Raw genomic sequence first — 27,559 nt, 5'->3', positions numbered from 1 at the left:
GATATTTAGAATGTCAGCCCAATTGTTCTAACTTGCCCCCTCTGCCATGCCCCAATTTTTGACAGGTTTGTTCCTCTATTGCTATAGTGACTGCCATCCCTAATGTTTGTGATCAAAGTCATGTTTTAGAGGTCACCTCCATTTGAAACAAGGGACATTTTTGTGTGAGCAGAGGAGGGAGGGAGGGAGGCAGGCTGTGTGGTAGGGGAGACTCCCTTCTTTCTCAGTGTTGTAGTCTCCCTTCCATTTCATCCTGCTTCTAATCCTAGGACCTGCTTTTAATTCCCTGATTCCCCTCTCCTACTCCCAAGCATTCTATGCAAGTGTTCATCTTAAAGGATTCTGGGGGGCACTGATCAATTGACTGGAAAATTTTTGCATCTTTCATCCTGGGGTGATTCTCCCAAAGATGTAACTGGACAGATCCTACCCTGCAAAATTCACAAAGTCCAGCAAGTCATCCGCTACAGCCATCGAGGTCTCATATATGCAGCCTTACGCTTGTCACATGCACAATTAGCACCATCCTGAATCCTTTCCAACAAGACCCACAATCACCTTGAACAGATCATCTGACTACCACAAAATTTCTCGTCTGTAATTTTCAATCACCACAGCCTCTCTGGTGGAAGGTGCAGTGCAGGAAAAGCTCAGGCATGCTCAGATGTTTATACTGTTGTATTTGCCCAAGAAAGTTTTGAAATAATATTTCAGAGAGTAAAGGGTTTGCCTGCAAGAAATACATTAATATTCCAGTCCTACTGTACTGGGATAGCCCACTTGCATTTTATTTCTTTTTAAATCACTTTTTTCTGAACAGGATAGTGTTCATATACTAGAACTTAAAAATGTCTTTACACTTCATCAGATACTATGTGACTGGAACTTCAGTCATGCATATTCTAAAATAAATTCTAATCATAAACTGTAGCATTCCAGTGTGTGCTTCAGTAAGCTAGAAAATCAAGTCATGCAAAGGAAAAAGAGAGAACATTTCTCTTTAAAATCAAATAGAATTTGGCAAGATTGCCTCAATCATTGGAAAAAGAAAACAGCACCACATTACTGCCAGAAATAAGTTCTACCCAGCACTGACAACATACAAACACCTACCTTGGGATGTCCGTGCAGTTCTTCACTGTTTGAGAGGGTAGCATTGAAAGGCTCTGTATACTGATTAGGTTCTTTCTTCATCTTTCTCTCTCTCTTTGCTGCTGTAACTCTGAAGAGGCAAAACTGCTGACAAAGTAAAGTTGCCACAAATACCCAGGTGCACCCCTTCATTTTGAAAAGGGAGGGGCCAAGTCAGGAAGAGCACTCTCCAAGCACAGAAACCGTCACCACCAATAACAGGAATAGACACAGACTTCTCTCTAAAAAAAAATTAAAAAAAATAAAAAGGTTAAAACGATTAAAGATGATCCTCTGGGCTATGCAATGTCAAATGAGCAGCATGCATGGATGCACTGGTTGCTGGAGAGATCTCTGTTCAAGCAGGACACATGGAAATGGTATAGATAAACTTGTTTGAAAATCTGGATTCACTCGAAGAAAGAGGTAAGTCCATTCAGCCTCTTGAAGCTTACATAAATACAAGAGGCCCTGGAAAGTCCTGCCACCCACCTTGAAGTGTCACTCCCCCCCCCCCCCCAGCCCCCCCCAATAATTCTTCAGACTTGTTTAAAATGCACTCAACTATGAAACCTAGAGAAGTCAAATTGCTCAGGGCAACAGTTGCTCAGGCCAGAGCTGACAACATAAACTCATTAGGGGGGTTGTTAGGTTGTTCTTCTTCAACAGGAGATTTCACTTTCTGTCATTTGAAGCACTGTGTTCAGTTCAAAGCAGGCTTGAATACGTTCCATCCAGTCTCTCGAGAGATACTTCCCTTTCCTCAGTGACAAGTCCTCATCCTTTCCTTCAAGATGCTGGAGAACTGTAATCCAAGGTTGCTACAGCCGCTGCTCTTCTGAAGGGGCTGAAAGCATCACCGCTCAGCCCAGTGCTCAGCCTTCTATGAAGAAAATTAATTTCTCATGTCATAAAAGTTAAAACAGGGAGAAGCAAAGATTCTGAGGATGTACCTAGGTCCATCAGGAGCAGATAAAGTTTTCCCAAGTCTAGCTTTTCTCCCTCTTTAGCCGAGTGTATCTTCACTTTCCTTTAATGAGACGATGAGCAGCAAGTCCCGATGCCACAAGGAGCTGTCAGGATGTAGAATCTCATGTCTTTTTCATCCTCACCTCTCCTCACACCAGGCAAGGTTTCAGGTACCTTGGAGTGGAGATCATGTCTGATTTTTTTTGCTGCTCCTTTCCCCAGCTGCACACTGGCAAAACCCTCCTCAGCTTTTGCTTTACCTCAGCAAATAAGTACTTCTTTCCTGAATGAGTTTCCATCAACTTCAAGAAAGGGAAAAAAAAAAAAAGAAAAAAAAAAAAGAGAAAAAAGGAGGAGGGATCACATTCTAATGAGCTGTCAAGCCTATTCTCTTCACATTCCTATTAGACTCACTGATAAGTGGAGCTGGCCCGTGTGCCAGGCAGATTTAAATCAGTGCCCATTCCCTGCTCCCTCCCCTCAGCCCTATTCTGTACCTCCCCTTCATTATCTCAGAGAAATCACCATTTTTCTGGGAAGTTTGTAAAACTGTACATGAGTGTGTGGTAGAGCTAAAAATATGTGGCTTGGAATATGCACTCAGCATCGCACCACACATTGATACATCAGAACTTTTGCTTTACACTCTACTTAGCTGTGTTCCATGCAACATTTTCCCCTAGCTCTCATTAAAGAAATCGGAAACCCCCCACTGAGCCAGGCTCTGGAGGGTATGCTGTTTATTAAAAATAACAGCAAACCAGAGGTTACACATCTCCTACAAGCATTTCATAAAGGAGATCTTGAAGTACTTGGACACTCTGCAAATTTTTGTCAGTTCCCCACCACCCAGAACAAATAATTCCTATTCTTTCTACAGATATGGAGTGTGATGCAAAAATTTCTCCGAGATTGTACCATGAGAAAGTCCAAGAATGACAAAAGGTTGAAGAGCACATAATGTGAAGTCCCTTATTCAGTCAGCAAGCAACAGACTTGCTTTTTTTTAACAATCCCTTTACCATGCCTTCTGTAATCCAAGTAATAATGCCAGCACAGCTCTTCATTGGACTTTAAAGGCAGCCAGGGTGGATCAGGAGCACTATCCATGGCTCAGGGAAACTGAGGTATGAACAATCTGGGCGCATAAATCAAGTAGTAGAATACAGGGTTTTTTAAAAAAATATTTTTTTCAGCATCTTTTGAGGGAAATGGAGTTTCAGAAAGAGAAGAGACTAAGAAGGGAAGTTACACAGAAGCTAAATAGTTAACAGCATTATCACCCCTCCCCCAACTAGCTCACATTCCATCAAAACTACGTGGCAGACTTTATTTGTTAATAATATTTAACTTTCTTTGGCGCCTTCTCATACTTAAGCCTCTTTTTCAGGTTAGTTGTAGACAAGCCATGAATTTGTAAAAGTGCACTTGATGACACATTAATAGGATGATCTGTCATATTGCACCTAAACAGCTTGACAGATCCGCACACCATGGCAAGAAATGACATTCAAGGCTGGAATGGGGCAATCGCTTTTTTAGTTTGCTGGGGCAGGCTGCATCTGTCTGCCTGCAGCATCTCCTTTCCTATCCCAAGAGCCAAATCCCAGGACTATATCCTCAGTTTTGGGGGGAAACGAAACCTACCTACGTTTGCAAGCACAAGGCGAAGTTATCTGATGGTCCAGTAAGACAAGCTGAATGTAGCCAACTCCTGCCTGCATACTTTTCTCTGTGTTGGGCTGAAACAAGCATCAGCACAGTTGTTAGCTCTCCTCCAACCTTCAATTCACATTAGCACTATCTGTAAAAGATTGCGTACCTTGCTGCTGCTGTTCTCACATCCAAGTTGCAGCAGTTCCAAAGCACCTGAGTCTTGCCAATGCACAAACAACATTCAACCCCCATTTGCAAAAAAACCCCAACCAAACAGGAATAGGGCGATGTTACACTTCCTGGCACAGCAAACCAAGGATCTCAAAGGGACTGGAAAGACAAATTGTTTCTTCTCTGAGCTCAGCACCATTGCAGCAAACAGGAATAGTTAAGAATATAACAATATCAATTCTGCACGAGGAAAGTTTTACAGTAGGGAAGGTATTATAAGAAGCCACACTTACGTTTCAAAACCGTGCACAAGGACCCAAATGCAGTGTTTGCAAACCCTGCAAGAAGCAAGTGTGAAGCTAGTGAGGAAACTGAATAGTTAGGGCAAGAAACTTGTGATTTCATCTTTCAATCTCTACTTACGCAATTCACCTTTTACTCAAGGTCTAAAAATAATACCCAAAGGGCAAAAGGTTGAAGCTAGGATTTTCCCAGAATTGCCCATTGCACATACATCACACAATTCCTAAGCCTTGGTACAGTGATTTTTTAAAGCAAATACAGCAGATGGCACATTACCATTGACTAACACACACACACCCTGCTTCACAGCGGATAAAGGTCTGGAGGACTCCAATGATAGATCCCTTGGGTTTAAATTTGAAGTTTCCTAATACTAAGCCAATAATCAGCTCAAGCTGTTGATTGGGTTAACATACAAAAGCTGTCAGAACAAACCTAAACACACCAGCAGACAAAAGAGCAGCTTTAGGAAGCGAGACCAAGAGCTTAGAGCTACTTCAGATGCCTTCTGCAGCGTCCCCCCTGGAGCTGCCCGTACCCCTCGCTACAGAGCACCTCTCCATTCACTCCCCCCCCCCCCCCCCCGCCATTCCCATCCATCCCGACCCACGCGGGACCGCTACGCCATCTCGCGGCAGATCCACGCAAACACACCGAGACGCTCGGAAAAACGGAAACACCCGCAGCGACTCGCAAGGTTTCTCTCGGGGTGGGCTCTTCCGAGTGAGCGAGGTGTAGAAATAACGCTGTTGGGGCAAAGCTTTTATCGCTAATAAAAGGCTCCTCGTAAACCCTAATAAATCACCCTCATTCGTTGCCCAGAAAAAGTCTTTTCAATAACACGAGACGTAAACGCTTTGAGTTCATTTTCAATCGCATCCCTTTTGTGTATGTGTCTAGGGGGAGTGGTTTTTCCACTATAAATACGATTTTTCTGCTTTAAGAACTAAGACCTGGCCTTCGCTGGGCAGCAAAAGAACTATCATCTTGTACACTGTCTGTCTTCCTGGGATTGGGTTGCAAGATAAGCCACCAACAGCAACAAATTATTAGCAGAAATTATTCAGAGACATTCAAAAAATACCTTTTAAAGCACATGACTTAAGGTAATAATCCTAATTACAAATTACAAGCTTGCTCTCCTGAGGAAAAGACAGTTTGTCACTTGCTGGCTGCTTACACATTTAAGGCAAGCTGGAGAATCCATCAGGTGGGCAAGAAGCATCTCATTTCTTTGACCTTCTGTGTAGGAGAAAGTTTCCCATTAAATACTTAGCTAGATACTATCAACATCCACAATCAGTTTCAAATCCAAGTACTTGTGCAAATGCAATAGGAATTTGGGGGTTCTTACCCACAGAATTTGTCTAGGGCAGGGGCAGAACAATGTCTTCTCAGCAAGAATCCTGTATACTACACGGATTTGAAATACAGCAACACAGCTACCCCCATCTGACCAGCTCCTCAGTAACATGAGCCCCAAGAAAACCGGAAGCAGGGGCAACTGACAAAATGAAAATCACCAAGTTTAAACAACAGTTTCAAAAGAACTCCCAGTCACAAGAACTGATCTGAGCAAGAAAAACAGGTAAAAATACCAGCATTATTAAGGAAAATCCATGATTTCATAAAATAGATTAAGACCCAGCTCAGCCCTGGCAGATTCAGACAAGCAAAAAACCTCACTTCCATCAAGTTGTAAAGAAATTGCTATTACAAATAACCATGTTTTGGATCCCCCACCCCCACCCCCAACTGAAATGCTAGTCCAAAATCAAATTCTAAAAGTCCACAGTGAAGACAGCCTCCAAGTAAAATATACTGTTTTACACAGAACTGAAGCTATCTAAGATCCCTAGGTAATTCAAGCTGTCAAGATAGCACAGAACTAGCTATCCAGATGTTAGGGGAACAGCCCCAGAATAAACTCAAACTCCACTCAAACAGCAGCTGTTGAATTTGTAGCAAGGTTCCCATGTACTTTTTTCTTCAAAGACATCATCACTGTTGGCAAGGTCAGTGAAACACCATCTTAGAGTGGCTCCTATGTGTCTCAGAGTAGATGATGAAAGCAGGCACCACGCTACAGTAACCGTTATGTCGTTACAGAACAAATACCTCTCCAGAGAGGAACTGCATTATCAAAAAAAATATTTAAAAGAAGTTACTACCTGTAGGCTTTCCTGGAGGTATCCCTTACATCTGTGGTAAAACTAACTTGAGGAAAAAAAAAAAAAAATTTAAAACCTGGAGGCTGGAGAGATGCAGTTTTGCCAGTTTTCATTTTCTAGTCCATACATATCCAGTTAAGATTTCTTCCCAGTGATTCCTTTCCCAAAAACAGTCCCACAGAAAGTATAAATTTTATCATGAATGTTTATTATGAACAAACAACTTTACAATGCAGTCATTTCTACTCCTCAGTACATGCTTGAAGGTTAACTTCCACAACCTTGAAATCTTAGGGGGAGAAAAGTTATGGCTACACACAAATCCAGGGTTTTAAAAATCAAGAGATCTTTAAAGGCGACCACTGAGATGTCTTCTGAATCAAGCTGCAAAAACTCCCTAGTACCTGTGTATAGCAATCTTACAGAAACCTACGAAACTGCAGCATTAAAGTAAAGGGCCAGACATTTATTCCAGTACCATATACCGAGGGACAGCTTTCACTTTTATTACATTAAGTAATGTGCTGCTTCAGGGCACGATAATATTTTTGCATGGCAAAGAATGATTTACTCCATCTAATGACTTTGGTAACAAAAAGATCAGATACCGCATACTGTTATAAATTCTTTTAAAAAACACAAAACGGTAAAACCTACACAAAAGGGAATAAGTTTTCCGTTACCAAAGGCAAGGAGCAAGGAGATGGATCAAAATCGTGTAACCTATAGGTGCAAGGGTTCAGTCAACTACTGCTCCTAGCTTTCAACAAATGGCACCTGCAAGGACTGTCAAGTCTTTCCCTGATTCCAGGGTACTGAAGAGAAACTGCAACTGGAAGTTTTCTTTTTAAATATAACCAATCCTTAGAAAAAATGCAGCATGTCCAGGGTTTAACCAAAGGGGGTTTTTGTTTCCAGTTGTGGCACTTACTTCGAACAAGAGACCCATCTTCAAATGCTTGGGCGTAGCTTAAGGCCAACTTCTTGTCACAGAATAAAATGCCTTTTATTCACCATCTCCGGATTTTACTAGTTCTTTTACCTTAGTTAGGTACGCTTCATAAAGATGCAAGCACACCATGCCCAGAGTCTCCTTGCCTTTGCCTCATCTATGCGGACAAAAGAACTTCCATAAGATAAGATGATAAAAAACATACATAACCAATTATAAGCTTCTGTCTGTAGGTGATGTCAACGGTAATAAAAGGCATTGCAAGAACACAAACACATTCGAGTGATACTGAGACCTATGAGGCAGAACAGCCTCAGCTACAGGTCCATATGCTTTGAGGGGAAAAAAATAATTCAGCCTGACAAGCTGTCTTGAAAAACCTATCACTGCAGGAAAGACATGACACTCCCCCTCTTCCTCTCCAGCACAGCCCTGACTGACAGAACATGATTATTTCTAGATAGATACAACTGGTGCTTCTCTTTTTACAAGAGCTGATTAAGCACATACAAGAGGTAAATTAAAAATAGTTATAAATAAGGTTTGGTAAAACCACAAAATTAAAAAAAATAATCGAAGATTTATAAATACATTTTAAAATCTAGGCTTTTCCAAATTCCACCCTCACACACCCCATCTCCTCCTTCCCTTCCTTACCTCAGTAAGAACTGCTTTAAGATTTCTTTAGTATAGAGCTGTTCTGCAAGTTTTGGTAATTCCTACCTATTGCAGAGAATTGGTCACATTATTGATGCTTTAAGCTGCATGGCTCATGGGTTAACACTACATTTTTGCTTACGATTCAAGATACCAAGGAGAAGCAGAGAAAGAGAAAAAAATCTGAAAGGGAAAATAAAACTTTCAAAAAACATTCTTAGATATATGAGGTAATATTTGGGCTCTTCACAATACTTAAAATAAGACTATGCAGCAAGATGCAGAGCTTTTTACCCTGCTATCACCTTTGAAGTTAATTGTAGCATTAACAGTGAGTGCATTCCTCCCCAAATGACTAGGCTTCACTGTCAATTATGAAAGGCACAGTAAGATTGCCTCTGATGAAACAAAGCATTTGGATAAAATTAAGCAGGGGAGAAAAACCCAAGCAAAACGAGTTAAAAGTAATTTCAGACAAGACTTTTGAACTACCCTAGGAGCTTTAGTGTTTATCCGAAGTCCTGTAATCCCATGAACAAACATGAGTATTTCAGTCATCAATCACGTGAAGGGGAACAGTGATGAACTTATACCAAAAAGTAAAAAGCTTCTAGAATCTCAGATGAATTTGAAGGGTTTGGGTTTTGGCTTTTGGTGGTGATGGTGGTAGTTTCTTTTAAGAGTTTATGCAAATCTTCAAGTAAGCAAGCAGAACTAATTTTAAGGGTTTACTTCAGCTAATGACACTTCAGATTAATTCAGCTGACTCTGAAGAAGCTGGTTTGTTCAGACTCATTGGTCTTTTTATCTTCACAAGGGTTAGGGTTACTGCAAATGCAAAAAAGTAACTGAAGCCCAGAAAAATCTCTGGATTTCTTGAATACACAGTCAACTCTCCATTGGTGTGTGCAGTTTTATTTTTTTTTCCAACAGTGGCATCTTGTGATCAAAATTAAGTACTACAGCTTTCAAATATAACATCTTCCAAAATGGAAATCTGTAAATGAACAAATCCAAAACAATACTGGATATGGGTAGCCCCACTAAAGACTGGCTCAAATGCTTTTTCTTGCTCATCATTCCTAAAGGCTGACAACTGCACTTCTCGTAGCCCAAATAAAACCTTCAATGACTTTTTTGACAATTTAGACAACACATTTAACACACATGGTGTTATCTTCCCCACTCATCTAATCACTACTGACTAGATATGCAATGATCATTCTATTTAAAAAAAAAAGAAACCAGCAATCCTCTGTAGCATCAATGTTCACATTAACCAAACCCTTACCCAAGTCCACATGAAATCTTGATTCGTATCAACACCTGTACACTCTTCCCTAACGAAAATACGATATGCATAAATTGTGAAATTTTAAAAATTGTCCAATGAAGTAAAAAGCCTAATTTGCTTAAGATTTTCAAATTTCAAATAACAGATGGAAAACTGCTATAAAAATCAAAGCACTAGAAATGTTAGTGTCTCATCAATAATGCTTTGACTTGTTTGTAAGCCACTACTAAGACAGTAGCAAGGACAAGAGGATCTGTGAGCAGAACTACTTTCAGTTTTCTGACTAATTGAAACTAGTCCATTTCCCAGACATAACCCATGAGCCAACCGATGTTTTACCTGCAACTTGGTAAAACAAGAATTTATCCCAGTGTCAGAGTCAGATGCCCAAAGAGTCCCACTCATTCTGCAACTACCACTAATTTGGTCTTGAAATTCTTTTATTATTTTCATTCTTGCGCTATGCTTCTCAGTACATACTTGACTGTGTAGGCAAAGGCTGCAAAACCAACTATAACAAACAAGTTCGCCAAAGCACCGCCTAAAAGTCCATGGTTACGATTGGCCTGTTGGAGACCTGGATGATTGGCAGGTGCCAATGGTACATGCCCGTTAAGAAGGGGTATTCCATTCTGACCGTAGTGTGCTTCCCCATCAGGGACAACATCTGGTAAAGGGAGAGATGGAGGTCTGTTACTGAGCTCTTCTTGTGCTTTCTGTTTTTGTTTAATCTCCTGGAGAAAGAAAAAAGAAAAGTGAATAGCTGGGAAGTGAAAGTGGTGAAACTCTCAGGTGCTTTTTGAAAAGATTTCAGAAACCAAGTTCTTACCTAACTTTAGGTAAAGGATATGGTACACTTTATATTGTAGGTCTTTTAAACTAAATTAACTGCATTACATACATTCTTCACAGTCTCTCCATTGTCTTCCAAAGTTACCTACTTCTGTAGCTGACACTAACAATCATTTGGCCAAATTTATTTTTAGTTCACATGTACATTTTCCAAGAAGCCTTTTTTCAGAAATGAAATTCTTGCATCAAGTCTTGCATGTCCAGCTTCTTCTGAACACAACACATTAAAAAAAAATAAAGTCAAGCCATCATAGAAGCTTAGAAGGATTAGGACTGTTAAGTATTACATGTTAAAAATCTGCCTGTACTTAGGACATAACAGCAGTTATCTATTATCATCTTCAGAGTTTCCTGATGATTTAGGTACTAGCAAAACAGTACTGCAGAAAAGTATTTCCAATTCTCTGGCATTCTTGTAACTGATAAGGAAACACAATCAAAACCTTCAGTTCAGATTTGTATCTGCGTAAGGAAGGAAGGAAGTGGAGATAAAATTTTTCCCAGAGGCCTGTCCCAAAAGAAGACAGAGGGAAAATAGTTTTTGAACTACGGGTTTTCACACCTTTAAGCATAATAATAGATGAATCAAACCTGAAGTTCCATAAGCACTCACCAATCTGCCCAAAAAGGCGATTTCTGTCTGTGGACAATGTTTACTTCACTAGCTGGCTCACTTGGTTGTAACCCCAGGTTCTCTCTCATGCTTAAGAAAACAGCTGGGAAAAGCCTCTTCTACATCTTTCCCCTGCTGTTCTACAGTATATGTTCTTTGGGCAATAATTAACACCTGCAATTCGGTGAAATTTGTACAACTCTGAATAGTTTGCCTAACAAAATTAATTTTATGCTTAGAATTCCAGATTACAATGAGCATCAGCACTATAATATTGTAACTCCAGAGTCACGAAAACAGAGTTCGTAACAGAAGACTGTTCCAATTCATACAGTATGAAGAAAATTAACTCTCAATGTCTTAATAGTAGCCTGAAAGAACTGAATTCCTTCACTAAGAAGTTACAGGGAAGGAACCATCCTGAGACAAGAAAGAAGCATCCCTCATTTGTAACAGGTGAGACCTTTTAGAACCAAGTAGCATCAGTGGAAACTGGCTAGACAATCCCAAAGGTCTGAATTAAGTGAGATACCTTTTTCCTTTCTTTCTTAAACCTATACCATCTATTTAACTTACCTGGCAGAAGGGTAATGATTTTTAGAACCTTAGTCAAAGCAAATTGCTGTATCCTTCGGTTGTTACCCCCATATGACAATATAAACTGTGTATCATACAGGATTAGTGTTGCAAAAGACACACACCCCAAAAAGTTAAGCAGGAAAAATAAAACAGTCTGATCTTAAAGGAGAACTAAGAAAAAAAATCTAAAATATTGATGGACCAAATCCAGATACACAAAGACTAGTCCTACCCAAACTCAAGAAAACACAGCATAAAATTCTACAAATATTGGGACCATAACCACATCTGCTGCATGTACAGCTCAGTCAAGGCTATGATAGCAATCCTAAATACACATACTTGATTCTCTATACAATGGATCTTTGTGCAGCAGAAACAATTCCATTTCAAGATTCAAGTTTTTAATTCTTACACATAGCAAAAGCATCTTTTAAAAGGCTTCCAAGATTGACAGAAGTAGCTACTGTCTGGGAAAAGTCCTAAACATTAGTTTACAGATCTACACAGGGAAGATGAAGAACTACAGAAAACCAAATTATCACACAGATGGAATTCCCTTACCTCCACCACTTCAGGGAAGAGCTCACAGAAGACTTTATCTTTTAAATTAAATGCTAAGCTTTGTGCAGCCAGTTGTCTTTTCTGTTGAGGAAAAAAAAATTATCAGCACTTGCATATAAGCAAAGTTTACATACTTTAATTCAACATCTGACTTCCCACAAGAATGGTGCAAACCACTAGCCAACTGGTTTCTAACATTTAAAACTTTGTATCTGTGAATATTATTCACTAGAACAGACATCTAGACGTATGTTCTCAGTTCTTCATCATATGAGATTAGCATTCTGTACCAGTGCGCCTGCTTGGCAGACACTTCAAGAGGAAGGAAGGAGAAAGTCCTAGCCATACTGTTCACCAAAAGGGATTTTAAGTTCTCCAAGAAATCCTTTCATTTGCCCATCATCTGTATTAGGCAACAACATAATCATTTCTGAGAGATCAAAATACCAGCTGCTGCTGCTGCTTTAACTTTGAGGTCAGGTTCAGCATTCTCTAAGCTGACAAAAGGTACATCACACAGTCCGGAGCTTACTGTGAACTCTGACGTCTCTATGCTGCCCAGTGTGGGGCCCTTTTCCACCATAAAACTAAGAAGGCCCGTCAAGATCGTCGAGACTGACCAAGCTGGATTCCATGTATCCGGGTGGAAATCAGTGATTGAAAGACACAACCTTCAAAAGACAGGCAGTGCATTTTATTATTGCCACTAAAACCATTACATGTTATACATATTGCTAAAATGGTGTTAATTGCTTAAGTGTTAGAAGAAAATCCTTACCTTGTATTACACTTAAACCTTCCATTAGGTGTAATCATATAAATACTAGGAGGTTTAAAAGGAAATTCTCTGGGGAATATTAGTTTCCCATGATAATAGCCACCTGCATTACATAAAGAGATGAATTACTTATTTTGCATGAAGATGAAGTCCTAAACTGTTACTCAAAACGGGCCAAATAAACCCCTTTACTTGTCTCCTTCTCTCCTCCACACTAAAGAGATCAAGCTCATCATCTTGTGTCTCTAAAACACAGTAATAATAATGCCCACCTGCAGTGGATTCACTTTGGAGGCAATCCTCTCACAAGCATATCACAAACGGCACTTTCTGTTGTCAAGTCCATAATATATTTAGATATAACCAGCCAAAGTGTGTGTATTTAATACAGCACAAACGGGCTAATTTTCCAGAAACAGCTAACTGAAAATACAATCCCTATGCAGAATCAGATTTCAAAAAGCATTTTGTGACAGGCTGCAGAAGACACTGTGAATTATGTGACTACAACAAATTAATAAGGCTTTCACATTCCCCACTTTCTCCAGAGAAATTCATAAAGAGAATATAAATCTCAGTTCATGTGGTAACAAAATGTGATTTTAGTTACCTTTGATGGTCACATACTATCTAAAGCGAGCTATCTGCTCCAAGACCTCGCGCAATTACTTAATAGAAACTTATCTGTCTTCAGTTTAACCTAACTGTAGTTTTGTTAGAATCCTTGATAACAGAAAAATTACTAATAGATAGCGGTACCACTACCGCTTTCAGCAAGTCATCACACAAGTCACAGACAGCCTTGAAGCCGCACTAACAGTTTTTAGAGCTATTTCCAGTTGTTATATTTTGCTCATTCAAACAGGCATGTAATTACTCAGGCATGCCAATCACAACATAAAAGTACATGCACGCTTTTGCTACATGCTAACTCTTACCTTCATAGGGAGTCATCTCAGGTCCCCGTACAACATAGTGCCTAAGACAAAGAAAAAAATCTAAACAGTATGAAAGCCTTCACACAATCAGCCATCCATTTCTCTAGAAAAACGAAGATCAATATCACTTCAGCAAAAGTTTCTACTCCGCCTCCCAAAACCAAGATTCCCATACAATCTATAGGAGGGAGGGAGTCAGACTTGACAACCTGGAAAATCTTGTTCTCTCCACAGTTCATTGTAATTCTTACCATTCAAGGATATTAGATGGGAGGGGCTCTGCACAGATATAAGGCACTGGATCTTTCTTAATTCGCAGGTAGTCTTGTTTAAGTCTCTGTGTTGCTGTCGTTGGTGCTCTCTTATTACTGTTGTTGCTCATCTGGTTTTTAAAAAATATATGTAAATACAATCTTAATAGACATAGAGCTACAACAGTTCACTGAACACAGCTCCATTTTTTTGCAAAATACTTTACAGAGTATTTTTTAAAATATAAATTAATTTACCATAACTTTTAAATGGCAAGAACCATGCAAAATCCTAACCAACACACTCCCAAGAGACTCTGCACATTGCCAAAATGGGAAAATACTCCTTTCAGAACACTGCTGCTTAAATACCACAGTAAATTGCTAGCATGAAAATAATAGAGCTATATTATGCACTATAGAACCTGCTTGAATTCTTAATAACCAGTCTTGTGTTTAGGCTGAACACACATCATGACACTGTTTTAAAGGACTTAAGTCTTTTTGAGTAATTATTTTCCCTATTCAGTTTGCCCACGATTTAAATTCATTTAGTGTTTCTCACATCCAGTTATTTGAAAGAAACAACAAACAAACACAAAAGCCTCATTACTGACTTGGAGGTGAAGGCTTTTAAATTACATCTGCCACATGCTCAAAAGTCAGTTGAATTTACAGAAGCGAACTTTTGAGCCAGATTATTCTCTTCCAGATAAACAAAGACCTCATCCAAAATGAGACAACTCAATGTGAAGAAAGGAAATTCCATGCTGCTTACAAGACAAAGAAAGCATTAGCCCTTACAATGCACCTACAGAACACATACCAATTAACAACTGCTATTTAACTCACTTTTGCTGGAGACATTTAGCAAGTTACTTTGCTTTATACATGGAAATTTGAGCGAGAACAAAAAGGAAAAATTTTATAAGGAGGTTGTATTAAGAGATAAGACAACCTTACAATACGAGAGCAGCATCTGACACAAAAAGTATGTTAAATGCCTATAAGCCTTTCTATTCCTTTACTTCAGATAGCCAAGCAGAATTTATTGAAGAAATAATAATATTTAAACCATGAGCAACAATTGTACGTGGTCAAATATTCAAACCTTACTCAAAATAAACACGTTTAAACTGGCTTTTGTCAGAATTAGTGTAAATCTTTGTTTTAAATATATTTCCTTGAAGGAAGTCACACACCTTTTTGTAAGTCACACCTCTTGAAACCATAAAAATACTAATTTTTCACTAAAAAAGCTTTGACTTTAAAACATAAATTAAATCATATCTTTTTAATTTAACACAATAATTTGTTCTGAAGTCTGGCAACAGCGCCCCTCACTATGGGCTGCAAAGCCACACTGAAGTACTTAAGTTATTGGGATTTTAACACCCCTCAAAGCCTTATCTGAAAGGACAGTTGTATCTTACACGCGGAAAATAAACACTGACAGAAGCGACGACCGCGAACTCGTTGTCCCATCGGGACATCCCAATTTACGAGAAGAGAGCAACCGGCCAGCGCTTCCAGACGGCCGGGCACCAGCACACGATGCTCCCAGATGCAAATCCCGAAGGAGCAGGAGGACAACCAGGGAGCTGCCAGCCCACAGCGGGCCCCAGCAGGCCGGGGAGAAGAGCGGCAGCCGACCCGGCCCCCCCTACCCCCGGAGCTCCCTCACGGGCTCGCCCCGCCGGCCCAGGCCCCGCTCACCTCTCCCTGCTGGAGCAGGCCCCTCCGCCGCCGGGACGCCCCACCTGCCCGCAGCCGGCGGCCGAACGAGGGAGGGAAGGGGGGAAGGAAGGAGAAAGGAAAGAAGCGCCACGAGAGAAAGCGGGAAGGCAGGGCAGGGCCGCGACCCCCACGCCTCCCCGCTGCGGCGCGACCGCGGCTCCTAGCCAAGATGGCGGCCCGGCGAGGCGGAGCCAACGGACTGCTGGCGTCTCCTTCCGGGAAGGAACCGCCCCACTTCCGGCGTGCGGACCGGCGGCTCCGGCGGCTTCCGCTTCCGGTGGGGCCGATTTGGCGGCGCGGGGAGCTGCTGAGGGGCAGCCGGGGGTTGGGGGGCAGCCGGGGGTTGGGGGGCAGCGGTGGGCCCCGTGCCCTCGGCGTTGGGCCGCCTGGGGCTGCCGCGCTTCCTGGGCTGCGGCTTGCTGGGCCCTGCGGCCTGCCGGGCCTGGGCGTGGGTGCGGCCGGCTCCGGGGGGCTGGGGTGCGGGGCAGCAGGCCGCGCCGCCGGGGGAGCACCGTGGCCGGGGTGCGGGCCAGCAGGCCGCGCCGCCCGGGGAGCAGCGGTGCGCCCGGTCGGGGCAGAGAGGCAGCCGCCAGCAAAGCAACACTGATAACGGAGGTCCGGTGTACTGGGACGTTGCCAGGCAATTGTTAGGGCTTCAAAGAAAATTATATTTGGGAGGCATCGTGGGGGTTGTCCGACTTTTTTTCTTTCCTCAAAAATAATTAGCTGTCTGTGTTTATTTTGCTACAAGTCTCCTCGATCTGTTCTGCAAATTCCCAGTGTTCATCAAATGGATAAATGCAGACTCATTTTCTGTCAATTCAGTACACAGGCAATATTTTTGCTTCCAGGATTACACCGGCAGGCCCGTAAAATACAGCAAATCATCTCTTATCATGTTGATGCATCTGTTGCTTCAGTAATGTTTATGAAGAACAGAGCAAGTCCATCTTAGGAGAAAACGCTGCAAAATGTTGCCCCGTTGAGGTGAACACAGCGTTACTTTCTCTCTTGGATCCTTAGCTCGCTGTCTTGCAGGAGCTCTTTCCCTTAAGGGATTATGTGAGATGCCTACGGTTGAAAGATTAAACATTTCCACAACGTGGGTATTGCAAAGTGTTCTGGAAACACAAAATTCGCCCTGGCCTTAACGTTCTTGGCACAATAAGCAAGTTGAATGAGTGAAAACTAGCATCATATTAACACGCCGCTTCGTGCAAGGCAGGCTTTAGCAGACCAGTCGTGATGGTCCTTTTCCAAGGATTTCACCCCAGCCCTTGCTGTCAGGGTTATGCTGATCTTCACTGATTTGGATCCAGCTCAACACTGTTTCAGCTATATTGAATTTGAATACTTGTATTGCTTGTTATGCTTGTTCACATGCAAAAGCTGCCAACCAATTAAAAATGCCTCTTCAAAAGACTAATAAATACTCTAGCTGTGGCTAACATTTAATGTTTTGCATTTCGGTCATAACCTATATACTGAATTGTAACCCAGTTGAGAGCAATTTTGTGCTTACTCGCTTCCCATGCTCTTCTTTCAGGGCTTTTGAAATTTGCAATTCAAACTGTTTGTGAAAGGGAATTCTTGCAGTTTGATTAGTCAAGATTTAATTTAAAAAAACATAAGGAAGAGATTGGCTCCTGGCTAATACATCTGTGTTTAGTTAGCGCTCTTGGTGTGTAGAGGATAGCGGCTGTACTGTATCCATTAACTATTAGCATATATATTAGTTTAAGGGAAAGTGTACTTCTGTTGTTTGGGCTAATAATCTTCCTTTATTGCCTCAGGTGAAACGAAAAGGCAGAAAAGAAAATGACTGAGTTGCCCAGAGACTTTGAAACAGACTCATAGATGGGACTGCATGACTGCAATAAAGGCCAGAATTTTTCTTCCTGTTCCAAAAGGTGCAGGCAAGAATCTTCCGTGGGCAACGACCACAGTTCTCCCCTCTGCCTGAGCGCTCCTGCACCGGTACCCAACAGAGGGCACTGGTAGCCCACACACTTTTTAAGCTCTTAGTTCTGTCTGTTGCCAGTGGTGTAGGCTGTTGGTCAGACTTGCACTCTCTCAGGGGTTTGTGGAGGTTAATCAACATCAAGAACAGGGAGGGGGAAAAATGGCTGTGATGTCAGTACCTGTGGGGGAAAACCAAATTTCAAACCACCTATACGTTTTAAGTTTCACTTTGTTTCTACAAACTGAGGATTGCAAAATACTGTGTCCTCATAGAATCTCTCACTTGAGCTTTCAGTTTGTTTTTGGTGGGAGGGTGAAGTTTTCATTTATGTCCTAAGCACTGAGGCAGGGTTGCTGATGCAAAGTGACTGTTGCATTAGACCCCAGGGAGAGCTACAGTTGTGCTGCAAACTGAAATTATGTTTGGCCTTGCAGAACCCCACTGAGAGATGTTAACAATTTTTGTTACTTCAGCTTCAAATATGGACAAGAAATATTTTTCTGAAGTAGGAAAATGATAGAGATTTTAGGAAAAAAATTCCAATCTGAAATCACGAAGAGAGAAATTAACTAAACAAAAATATTTTGTTTGCTGAGGGGTGTAAAAATTTTAATTTAATGGTAGTTTCATTTCATATGTCTAATATTTTCCATGATCACTCCGGACTTCAATCACAATAGCAGGATCCTTCATACACACACTGTTCACCTGTCCCACCTGTGGCCTCATCAGAACTTTCTGAGTTAATGAAGTTTATCAAACCATGTCCTATTCTTTCAACTGTTTTGATTTTGGTGCCATGAAATACTTCAAGGAATAATGGTTTGCTTCACAAAAGAAGCAATAGTTGATCTGTTTTGTTTTAATCTCTTACACTCACTCATCCTTATATCTAATCTGAGCTCACAGTTTACAAATTCTTGAAGGTTTTGCACAACAGAAGGAACTTTTATTATAAATTATTATTATACTTTGATATGTAACACACTGTATAAATACAAGGTATTATTAGAATGCTGTATTAGCCTACATGTATTTTGCCTAATAAACTCCCCATGGCAACTCATGCAGTACAACACATACGTAGTTTTAAACCCTTTGACCTGATGACAATTAACATTTCTTTCCTCTGCTACACCATTTTGTCTTTTTGTGTGTTTGACACTGGAATTCCTACTAAGTCATCTAAGTCTACAAATGCAAGAAATGTGAACTAGAGACTGTAATAAAAGCCCCAGAATGCTGAAGGAATTCCAGAGCTCATATTTATACCTCTGTCATTCTCTCTAATGTTCTTCAACCCCGAAGTATTTCATGCATACGTGTGTTGTCATTAACATTCCATTCATCTCTCTGGTATGTTATTCTCAACACTAATGATAGCATAGAATGAGTCCTCTCTCAGAGTAGTTTCTTTCTTCCCAGTTGTTTTCCAACATGCAAATGAATCACACTATAGAATTTCCTCTCTGTAAAGTATCTTTGGTGTACTGCTATCGTGTCTCGAAGGCATATTTTAAACCTGGGCTTGGGAAGTCAATAGAAGTTCCAAAATTATGTTCTTAAACCATTAAGTGCAGCAAGCAAATAAGTACATACTGCTAAATTAACTTGGAAGGTGATTAACTCCAGGACAGAGACAAGTGAGACAGTTCACTATCTCTTAGAGTTGGTTTTTAGTTTGATATGGGCCCATCAGCAGGATCACATGGGTGGTTACAGGACATGAAAACATCTTTATATGCTTGTGAACACAGACTTTTTGTTTTATTCTTCAAAAATGTGTAGCTGTTTGACTTTTGCACTGCAGAATTTTTTCCTTTAATTGTGATTGTAAGAAAAACATTGCAAATTTTCAGGACAGATACAAATAACCGGAACCCAAATTTGACTGCATGCTCCATGCATGCAGTTCAATGAGTGTTTTGAGGCTGACCTTGGTGGATGAAGAAATAATTTGAGAAAGAAAATGCACCCCGAGGAATGTAGTGAGGGTTAATTAGCGTTCACATGTACTCAAATGTAATCTTGCCCAGTAAATGTGGCAATGCTGTGGCTGCTGAGCGTCTCTGTTTAGATTGTCCACAGAAAGACACAGAATGCTTGGAAGAACAGCCATGCCTCACGGCTGCTCAGAAGTGGGGAGGCTGATAAAATGGAAAGTTCTGGTATCCCAGAAAGACATTTGATGTATCTTTGGGAAAGCAATTTCCCCACGTCCTGTTACCAACAGCCATGTAACAGTGGGATCAGGAGAGGATTTTCTCATAGGTACTTTCAATGGGCAGGTTTTTTTCTTTAGTTACCTCATGACTTGGCCATTGAACTCATTGCTGCTTCAGATAACCAAGATAGGTCTCTCAGCTTAAGTACTGAAAAAACCAGGAATCTTTACATCTGCCCTGAATAGAGAGAACTACCCCCTAGGCCCTTTACTAGTTTTTCAGTCTCTGTAGCCTGTGAAATTGGAGGATCAGTCAGTTACAATGCACTGCCTTACTTTACACGTCCATAGAATGTGTTCCCTGATATGCATCGTAGTGACACGACCGATCTAGTAATTTTTGTTTGCTGTCTAAAGCCACGGCTAACCGGCACCGTGTAAATATTTTGGATGTACAAAGGCAGAATTTGCTAACCGTGAAGAGCTTACTGTCACAAGCACAAGATGCATCAAAGAAATCATTGCCAGGTGAATAACTGCAGGAGTGTCCTGTGGTCTCTCCTGCCTGACTACCTCCTAGAACAGGGGGCTTCAGGGAACTGAAGGTGCTCGGCAAATCTGCCTGGCACCTTGCTCCATTAGCAAAGATACAGCCAGGATTCAGGGCAATTAAAAGCCACAGGGATCGGTAAAGAAGGAGGCTTGGGAGTGTTACACCCAAGTAGGAGAGAAGTGGGTGAACCAAGGGGACTGTGGCAGCCTTGATCTGAGCGGGCTGGAAGAAGTCAGGCACGGGGCTGAACATTTGCAAAGCCATAGGGAAGGAAATAATGAATCTTTAGGCTGTTGTTGAGGAAGAAGTAGCAGCTGGACAATCACCTTGAAAAATGCATCCCATGAGTAACAGGTGATGTAGCTCAGGAAGCCACAGACACATCTTCTCTTACTGAGCCAGGGAGCAGCATTTATTAGCATGGCTATTGTCAGTGTTGGCCAAAGACGAGGCAGAGTTGCAAGGTGCTCAGTGATGCTGGTGAAGCCATTTTTCATTTATGCTAGGCAAAATTTGTGTTCCAGGCACTTACCTGAAAGGCCTTAGTTAGGATTTTGGTTTTATACTTTTTTTAAGCATTAATAAATATTGCTGAACTGTATTTACTCTTAAATTTTTAAAGTGTATTTCTTCATTTTGGGGGAATGCAAAAATTAGGTTTGGGTTGGGGTTTTTTTTTTTTCTTTTCTTTTTTGGGAGGGGCTTTCAGCAAAAGGAATTTGGAATTCTGAGGAATTCTGAGGAAGAAGGATATTTGCTGTTCAATCTATAGTGAATCTCCATCACTGATACCTGAACGTGTTGCAATTATAACTACCTGCATGGGGATGAGAATGGTGACACTGAGAAACCAGATCACCGTCCCAGGGCCCTGTTTGTAATAAAGCACTAACTGATCACATGTTTTCCACAGCCTGAGCTTGCACTTAAACCAAAAGATATCCTTGACCAATAATCCTTCAGAGATCTTTTTTATAAGAATACAAGGCATTGATGCTAATGTCTTGGCCAGATTTAGTTCAAGTAATTGTATCCTGCCTTCCTGAATTCCCTTCCAATTCCAAGTGTATATGAGAGGCATCGCTTCCAGGTCTGAACTATGAGCAATGTCATTTGTATTAAAACAAATTAAAACGTTGCTGCTTCCCAATCTAAAAGTTCCATTTCATTAATGGATGAAACGACGTAGGGGGGGGTTGGTTTCTTTTTCTCATAAAGTGGCTCTTTGTTAATCTTTGGCCAAAGGGCAATTTAGAGGTTCTGTGCGTTTATCTGTTTTTCTTATTTTTGGTTCTTTGTCCTTTTGTTTTATTGCTTTAACTACCATACTGGCTTTTGTTGAGTAACTTTCCTTCAGTGACTGTTTTGTCACTATAGTGCATGTTTGTTTCATAGTATTCCAGAAGTATAGTATATTATTGTCTAGCAGAACTATATTATTTTGTAGAATTGCCCAAACCCTTTGATTCTCTAGAAGACCGATCCTCATAAGTGGGGTTTTTTGGGGTTTTTGTTGTTTTTTTTTTAATGGGAACTGGTAACTTGTTCACAAGTAGCTTCAACATGACTGATGATCTTGAGTTCCAGAGAAGGGCTGTGATGGTTCCTGAATCTCACTGATTCATTGTTGATCATGAGGAAATCATCCAATTGTTTTGAAGCTCCATTTTTCTTCTTGTGTAAAGAAAGGGTAATATTTATCGAGCTTTACTGAGAGCATGCATGCTTAATCATTTGGTGAGTGGCATCTATTTTGAGCTCTCTGGACTAAAGGTTCCACATCAGCAAGTGCCAAACATGAATCATAATCTTTGTTTTCCATAATCACTGCTGTTGTGATAATGATTAATGTTGTTCATTTATAGGCCAGATTAGCATTTCCAGACATCATACTTTTTGTGACTTATTTCATTTTCTACTGTCTGAATTGGAGAGGCAGCAGGCAATCAGACAGCCTTAGGTGACCCAAATAAAATGACAGGCAATTTAGCCTAAGCACTGATAAATAAACTTGCTGAAACCAGAGCTTTTTTCTCTTTGATTTCCTCCCCTGCCTGGCTAAGGACGGGTGTGACCTCCTTTATGATGATTGACAAGGAGATAGTATTACTTAAAAAATAATTCTGACATGTTTCTGAGTCAGAAAGAGGAAAGGTCAGTCCTCTTCCTTATTTATTCCACCAGTACTAGGTAAGGAACTCCATCACCAGGATCCAGTTCCCATTTACCTCTCTGTATTTCCCAAACGATAATTGGTACACGGCCATCAGTGGCCTTCGAATGACATCACCTTAAGATGCAAAGACAAATAGTATGACATGCCAGTTTCTCCTTACTGTTCATCACTTTCACTGCTTCCGCATGCCCTTCTTTAGTATTTGACATTTGTATGATTTCATTGCTCTTTGTATCCAAAGTGCAGCATGCCTCGTATTAGAACGTTATTAAGCTATTATCTTGCAAGATGGATGTATGCCTTCAAAAGCCATTATGATGGCTGTGGTTTCATTGCTGCTGAACTTCCTTTAGAGCCAGGCAATCTCTACACAGATCTCTATAGATAATCATTCTTCGTGAAGATCATTTGCAATTTCACGGCAAGTTTTTCTGACAAAATATTTTTTCTTAACTTGCTTGAAGTATTTAGTCCTACAGGGAGATCCTGGCTGAGCTGACCAGTGGTTTGTTTTCTGGTGGTTAGACACAAAATGAACCTCACTGAATGGGCTGCTTCGCTCAATATGACAAAATTTGCTAAATTTGACAAATATGCCTCTGCCTCAACTGAGAGGAATTGTCTCCAGTGCTGACAGGAGGATTTGAACCTTTCAATGATAACATGTTTCCTTTAAAGAGCTTACTAAGCGAGAGAGTGCCTGCTAAACTTAGCCTGAGCTGTAAATCCTTGCTCTCCCACTCTACCTTCCGATCTGTTTTTTCCTTGATGTCCATGAAGAGAAACTGGCAGGCACTGAATGCCACCAGAATTGTTGGAGCAGACAGGGTGTAGAAGCACATGCAGTCTTCTACAGCCAGATTCCGATCAGTCCAGGTACAGGTAAGCAATTCACTTACTGATGCAAACTTTTGGAGATGCTGCAGCCTTGCAGGAAGGCACACCTTTGAAGAGGAAAGGGGAAGCCTTTTGGAACTGTTGGTACAAATAATGCTTCAAATCTACGTCTGCCAGCATAGTCTCTGGGTAATTTAATAAGAAATATATGCCAGCTGGATTATCAGAAATAAAAGCAAGGCAGCATGATTTCCTGTGGTGCCCAGAATAACGGAATGGTGTTCCATCTCACAGTTTACACTGAGTACTCATGGCAGTGTGTCCTAGAGAGTCTTCCCCAGAGGTTTGCTCAGAACATATTCTGAAACCTGTAGCAGACCAGAGGTAACCTACTTTTGCTCATCCCAACAGAACACACACACACCCCATTCTTACCCCTTTTGTAGCTCCAGTAATGTGTTTAATCTGTAGTGCACAAGTGTGTGTAGTACAGTGTTCTTTGACAAAGGACTAACCTAGCTGCAGTGGCACAGGGGATGTCTCAGATGCAGCTTCACAGGTGATTGCTGCTGCTCTGTCAAGTCAAAGTCAATGGTCAGATTTTTAATGGAATCGAATATGAAGTTGGCGTTTGCTGCCAAAACCTGCTGGAAGACTCCAGTCAAAGATGCCGGGGATAATAATGGGGGGAAACTGGGTCTTTTATGTTAAGACACTTTTCAAAATGAAATCATACAAAATGCATTACTTGCATTGCAGGCCTGTGTGTGTGACAAGTGAATGCATTCCCTCAAGCTGGAAAGAGAATTTCAGAAAAAAAGATCAGGTAAAGGATATACGCCCTCATGATGAATATCCACTTCTGGAGGCGTATTACATGGCCCGCGTGGCAAATGCAAATTACACGTGTTCTTGATCTATAGACCTCCTTATGACAAATAGGTCTGGAAGTGAAAATAATCTTGATCTTATCCTTTCATGCTGATGGAGTGAGAAGAAAGTCTGTTATCTTAAGCAATGGGCATTGCAAGGAGCTCATTTGATGAGGCTGAAAGCTAGAGGCCAAAATATATGGGATCTGATGTAGGCAGCACCCCTTGCATATTGTGGGAAAGTATCTGCAGGATTGTTAAATGCACAAAGAATTCTGTCACCTGTTTGTCTAATACAGGAATACGCACTGATCATCTTAAAATATCAGATGAGATCTAGGAACATCTCTTAAAAACATATTTTTAAATATTGTAGCATGACTACAGCCCTGTTGCAATTAACAAGCAGTATCAAAGCAATAGTCATCATCATGCTTACATGGCAGCTTACATCATCAAAGCTTTATACAAACACCAATTAACCCTCTCAACAGTGCTGCAAAGTGTCATTATGACTGTTTCAGGGATGAAGCAACAGAGAGAGAGAGGCAGAAAGATTTGTCCAAGATTGCACAGCAAGAGAAGAGAAAAGTTCAAGAGTTTAAGGCTCTCAAGTTGGTATTTCTTTGTCCATGTTGTGGCAGACTCTGCCCTTCTCTGCGGGTGGAGTTTTGGGTTTATTGCCATTGCTTCTGTGGTTCTGGTGGATCAGGAAAATTGAATTATCTTCTTGTTGCATTTGGTTTTCATTTTGGTTGGGTTTTTGTTGTTGTTGTTTGTTTGTTTTTTTAAATGAGCTAGACTGGACACAATCTGCTGGCAAGCCGGGACCCTCCAGCAAACAGGACATCGACTTTGAACAAATGGTTGTGGAAAGTTTGGAGACTTCTGCCTTTGTTTGGGTTTTCTGTGGTTCTGATGGGTATATTCAGCGAGGAAAACATCACTAGGCCAGTTTAGCTCCTTCTGGTGACAAACCATTCCTGATCTGACTTTTGGAGGTTGCTTGGGGACTTCTGTGGAGGGTTTCTGTTAGCGCTGAACAGACAGGTCAGACCAGGAATATTTGTGCTATTCAGGTGGACTGATCACTCCACATTACTCATGGTGAGGTACGGGTCGTGGTAGTCACATGGCTCAGCATTGGCTAGTAAAGCTTTCCTGGGCATGAAAAAAATGAAAAACAGGTGATTAATAGCAAATCTCAGGGCTTACTGGCTAAGTGCAGTGCTTTCCTTGTGAATAAGCACGTCCCAAATATCAGAGCAAGCAGACCTGGAGCACGGGGACATTCATGGGTCTCCCAGATAATCTGCTGCAAGTTTGAATGAATCAAGAGTAAGTCATCTATGCAATCCTTACACCAACCTAGCATCTTGGATCGCCTTTGGCATCATTTAAAGGTTACAAAAGTATATCTTTTTTTAAAGCCAGGTCTTCTCTTCAGCCACAATGCTTCCCTGCGGGTTTATCTGTGTTCAGAGGTTATTACTGTGCTTTCTAAAGCTTTCAGCACTGGTAGCCCGAACGGAGCTGTTTGTATGTTTGCCGTTGCGGCACCAGGGCTATGACTTTTCAGTTACCAACTCAGGCATGGGTGGAGCTGTTTGATGAGAAGGTGAAGGAATCCTTCAGAGGTTGCTGATGGAAAATAGGGGATTGCACCTGAATTTAACCCAAAAAGCATCCATCTAAAGAGGTATGACAGCTGACACAGCCATTTATGTAATAGCTGGTTTCAGTTACTGATTTGCTAATGACTGTTTTGCCCTTGCGCAGTTTGTTCCCGGTTTCTTCATCCCCCTCCTTCCTAGGTGCCATACTGTAGTGCCTCTTCCTCTTGTTGACATCTGTTCTAGTTCCCAATAGGAAAGCCTGAAGTTATTGGATTGATTAACCCCACTGACTTGCTATCAAGCATTGCACTGCAGTTTCTTTCCTGGGTACCAAGAGGAGTGGGGATCACCAGGGGAGATCCGCTTGCCTATTGCCAGAAGACAGGAGCCGAAAGTACTATCTACCACTTTCTCCAGCAGCTTGGACAACAGCATGGGGAGATTTGGGCATCATTTATGATGGAATTATGGTATCTGTGATTGCAGGATGGTGGCATCTTGTGTGTCCACAGAACAAGAAGCTTTTACTGATGTTCTCCAACCTCTGCCAGTCCTGATTGCATCAGCATTCCTACAGATACTGCGTCTGAGCTGGAGTAGGATAAAAAAAAAAAAAAATCCACTGGCAAGCAGGATTTCACCAGCCTGTGAATCTTTGAAATTGGCTGAGGGTTTAACAGGTCTGAACAGGTGGAACAGCATCTATGAAGGCTCGTGACTAAAGAAACAAGACCAGAGAACAGGAAGAGAAACAAAAAAAGCAGGTGTTATCCCAGAGGGATGACAGGAGCTGCTACAGACATCTTACTCAGAAAGGTGAGTGAGTGGAAATGAATGCTTGGTCATACTGGAAGTAAGCAGGATTTTGCTACTGAGGCTGCATTTTTAACCCTATGCGCCTCTGGTGGAGGCTTCATGGAAAGCAGGGGTTATGTGGGGCCTCTTCGTAACAAGGGGTGTAATTAAGGAGTATTTAAATGGCTGGTGACTAGCAGAATGTGCATGTCCTCATTGCTGTGATTTCTGGGTTTTTGTGAGGATGTGCCAGCCAGCATTAGTAACCTTGCTAACTCAGGCACGGCTGGTGATAACACCAGAGTGCTAGCAGCTCAGCGCAAGTTAAGGAGTGTTTACCAGTTCCTTGAGCAGGTTTGGCAGCCTTTGCAGCTGCCTTGGCTAGGTGCAAACCAGTGCACAAGGGACGCTGAGGTACACCAATGCTATCCTATTTCTGCAGGCATAACTCACTGTGGTTTCAAGATAAAGATCCCCTCAGCCACGGCTCAAAGCATCACACAATCAAAGCAATGAATGTTGGCATTCCCAGAGGAAATTTTGGTGAGCTTCGACACAGATTCCAAGAGAGGTGGAAAACACCTGAAAAATCAGAGTCAGTTTAGGACCATTTGGGGCAGGATCAAAAGGAGATATTAAGCAATGTTTGGAAGGTCTCGCGGGCAGGGACTGCCTTTGTTCTGCCTCTTGCATAGGACTGAACTGAACAAGCTGTCAGCACCTCCATAATACCTCGCAGTACTGCTCCTTTCTCCGGTAGGACAGCAGATTTACAGACAACAGAGTAACAGATTTGTGTTCTGCTTTGAAAAGATGACAGAGTGGTTCTGGGCGAGTAAGAACTGGGGAAAAAAAAAAAAAGAGAAAAAAAAATACAGGAGGGCAGAGCCAGCTGCGTGCCAGTTCAAGTCCATGCACAGCCCAGCCAGCCAACACATGGGAAGAGGAAACACGGGGAGTTGAGTTT

The 27,559-nt window shown here is 41.4% G+C and overlaps 2 protein-coding genes across 4 annotated transcripts in view; both read right to left on the bottom strand.

The window, feature by feature from the left end:
- The window catches only part of C1QTNF12 (C1q and TNF related 12), a 28,399-nt gene extending 24,394 nt beyond the window's left edge, over nucleotides 1-4,005 (bottom strand). The window contains exons 1-2 of one of the 3 annotated variants that reach the window (XM_055704421.1): nucleotides 1,697-4,005; nucleotides 1,114-1,373 (exon numbers count right to left, since the gene is read on the bottom strand). In XM_055704421.1, coding sequence (XP_055560396.1) covers nucleotides 1,114-1,284 — 171 coding nt within the window. In that variant the 5' untranslated portion in view covers nucleotides 1,285-1,373; nucleotides 1,697-4,005. The remainder of the gene's footprint in view (nucleotides 1-1,113; nucleotides 1,374-1,696) is intronic. The other 2 variants (XM_055704422.1, XM_055704423.1) reach the window with 2 other exon arrangements.
- Nucleotides 4,006-6,588: 2,583 nt separating this feature from the next.
- Nucleotides 6,589-15,823, bottom strand: UBE2J2 (ubiquitin conjugating enzyme E2 J2). The gene is made up of 7 exons (XM_055705230.1): nucleotides 15,596-15,823; nucleotides 13,880-14,010; nucleotides 13,629-13,669; nucleotides 12,691-12,793; nucleotides 12,445-12,583; nucleotides 11,913-11,993; nucleotides 6,589-10,038 (listed from the first exon to the last, which is right to left on the bottom strand). The coding sequence occupies exons 2-7, from the start codon at nucleotides 14,008-14,010 to the stop codon at nucleotides 9,754-9,756; spliced, it is 780 nt and encodes a 259-aa protein (XP_055561205.1). The 5' UTR covers nucleotides 15,596-15,823; the 3' UTR covers nucleotides 6,589-9,753.
- Nucleotides 15,824-27,559: the final 11,736 nt, after the last annotated feature.

Source organism: Falco cherrug, chromosome 3 (assembly GCF_023634085.1).
Source record: "Falco cherrug isolate bFalChe1 chromosome 3, bFalChe1.pri, whole genome shotgun sequence".
Taxonomy (NCBI): Eukaryota; Metazoa; Chordata; class Aves; order Falconiformes; family Falconidae; genus Falco; species Falco cherrug.
Note: the sequence above shows the minus strand (reverse complement) of the source record. Positions and strands in the feature narration are given on the sequence as shown.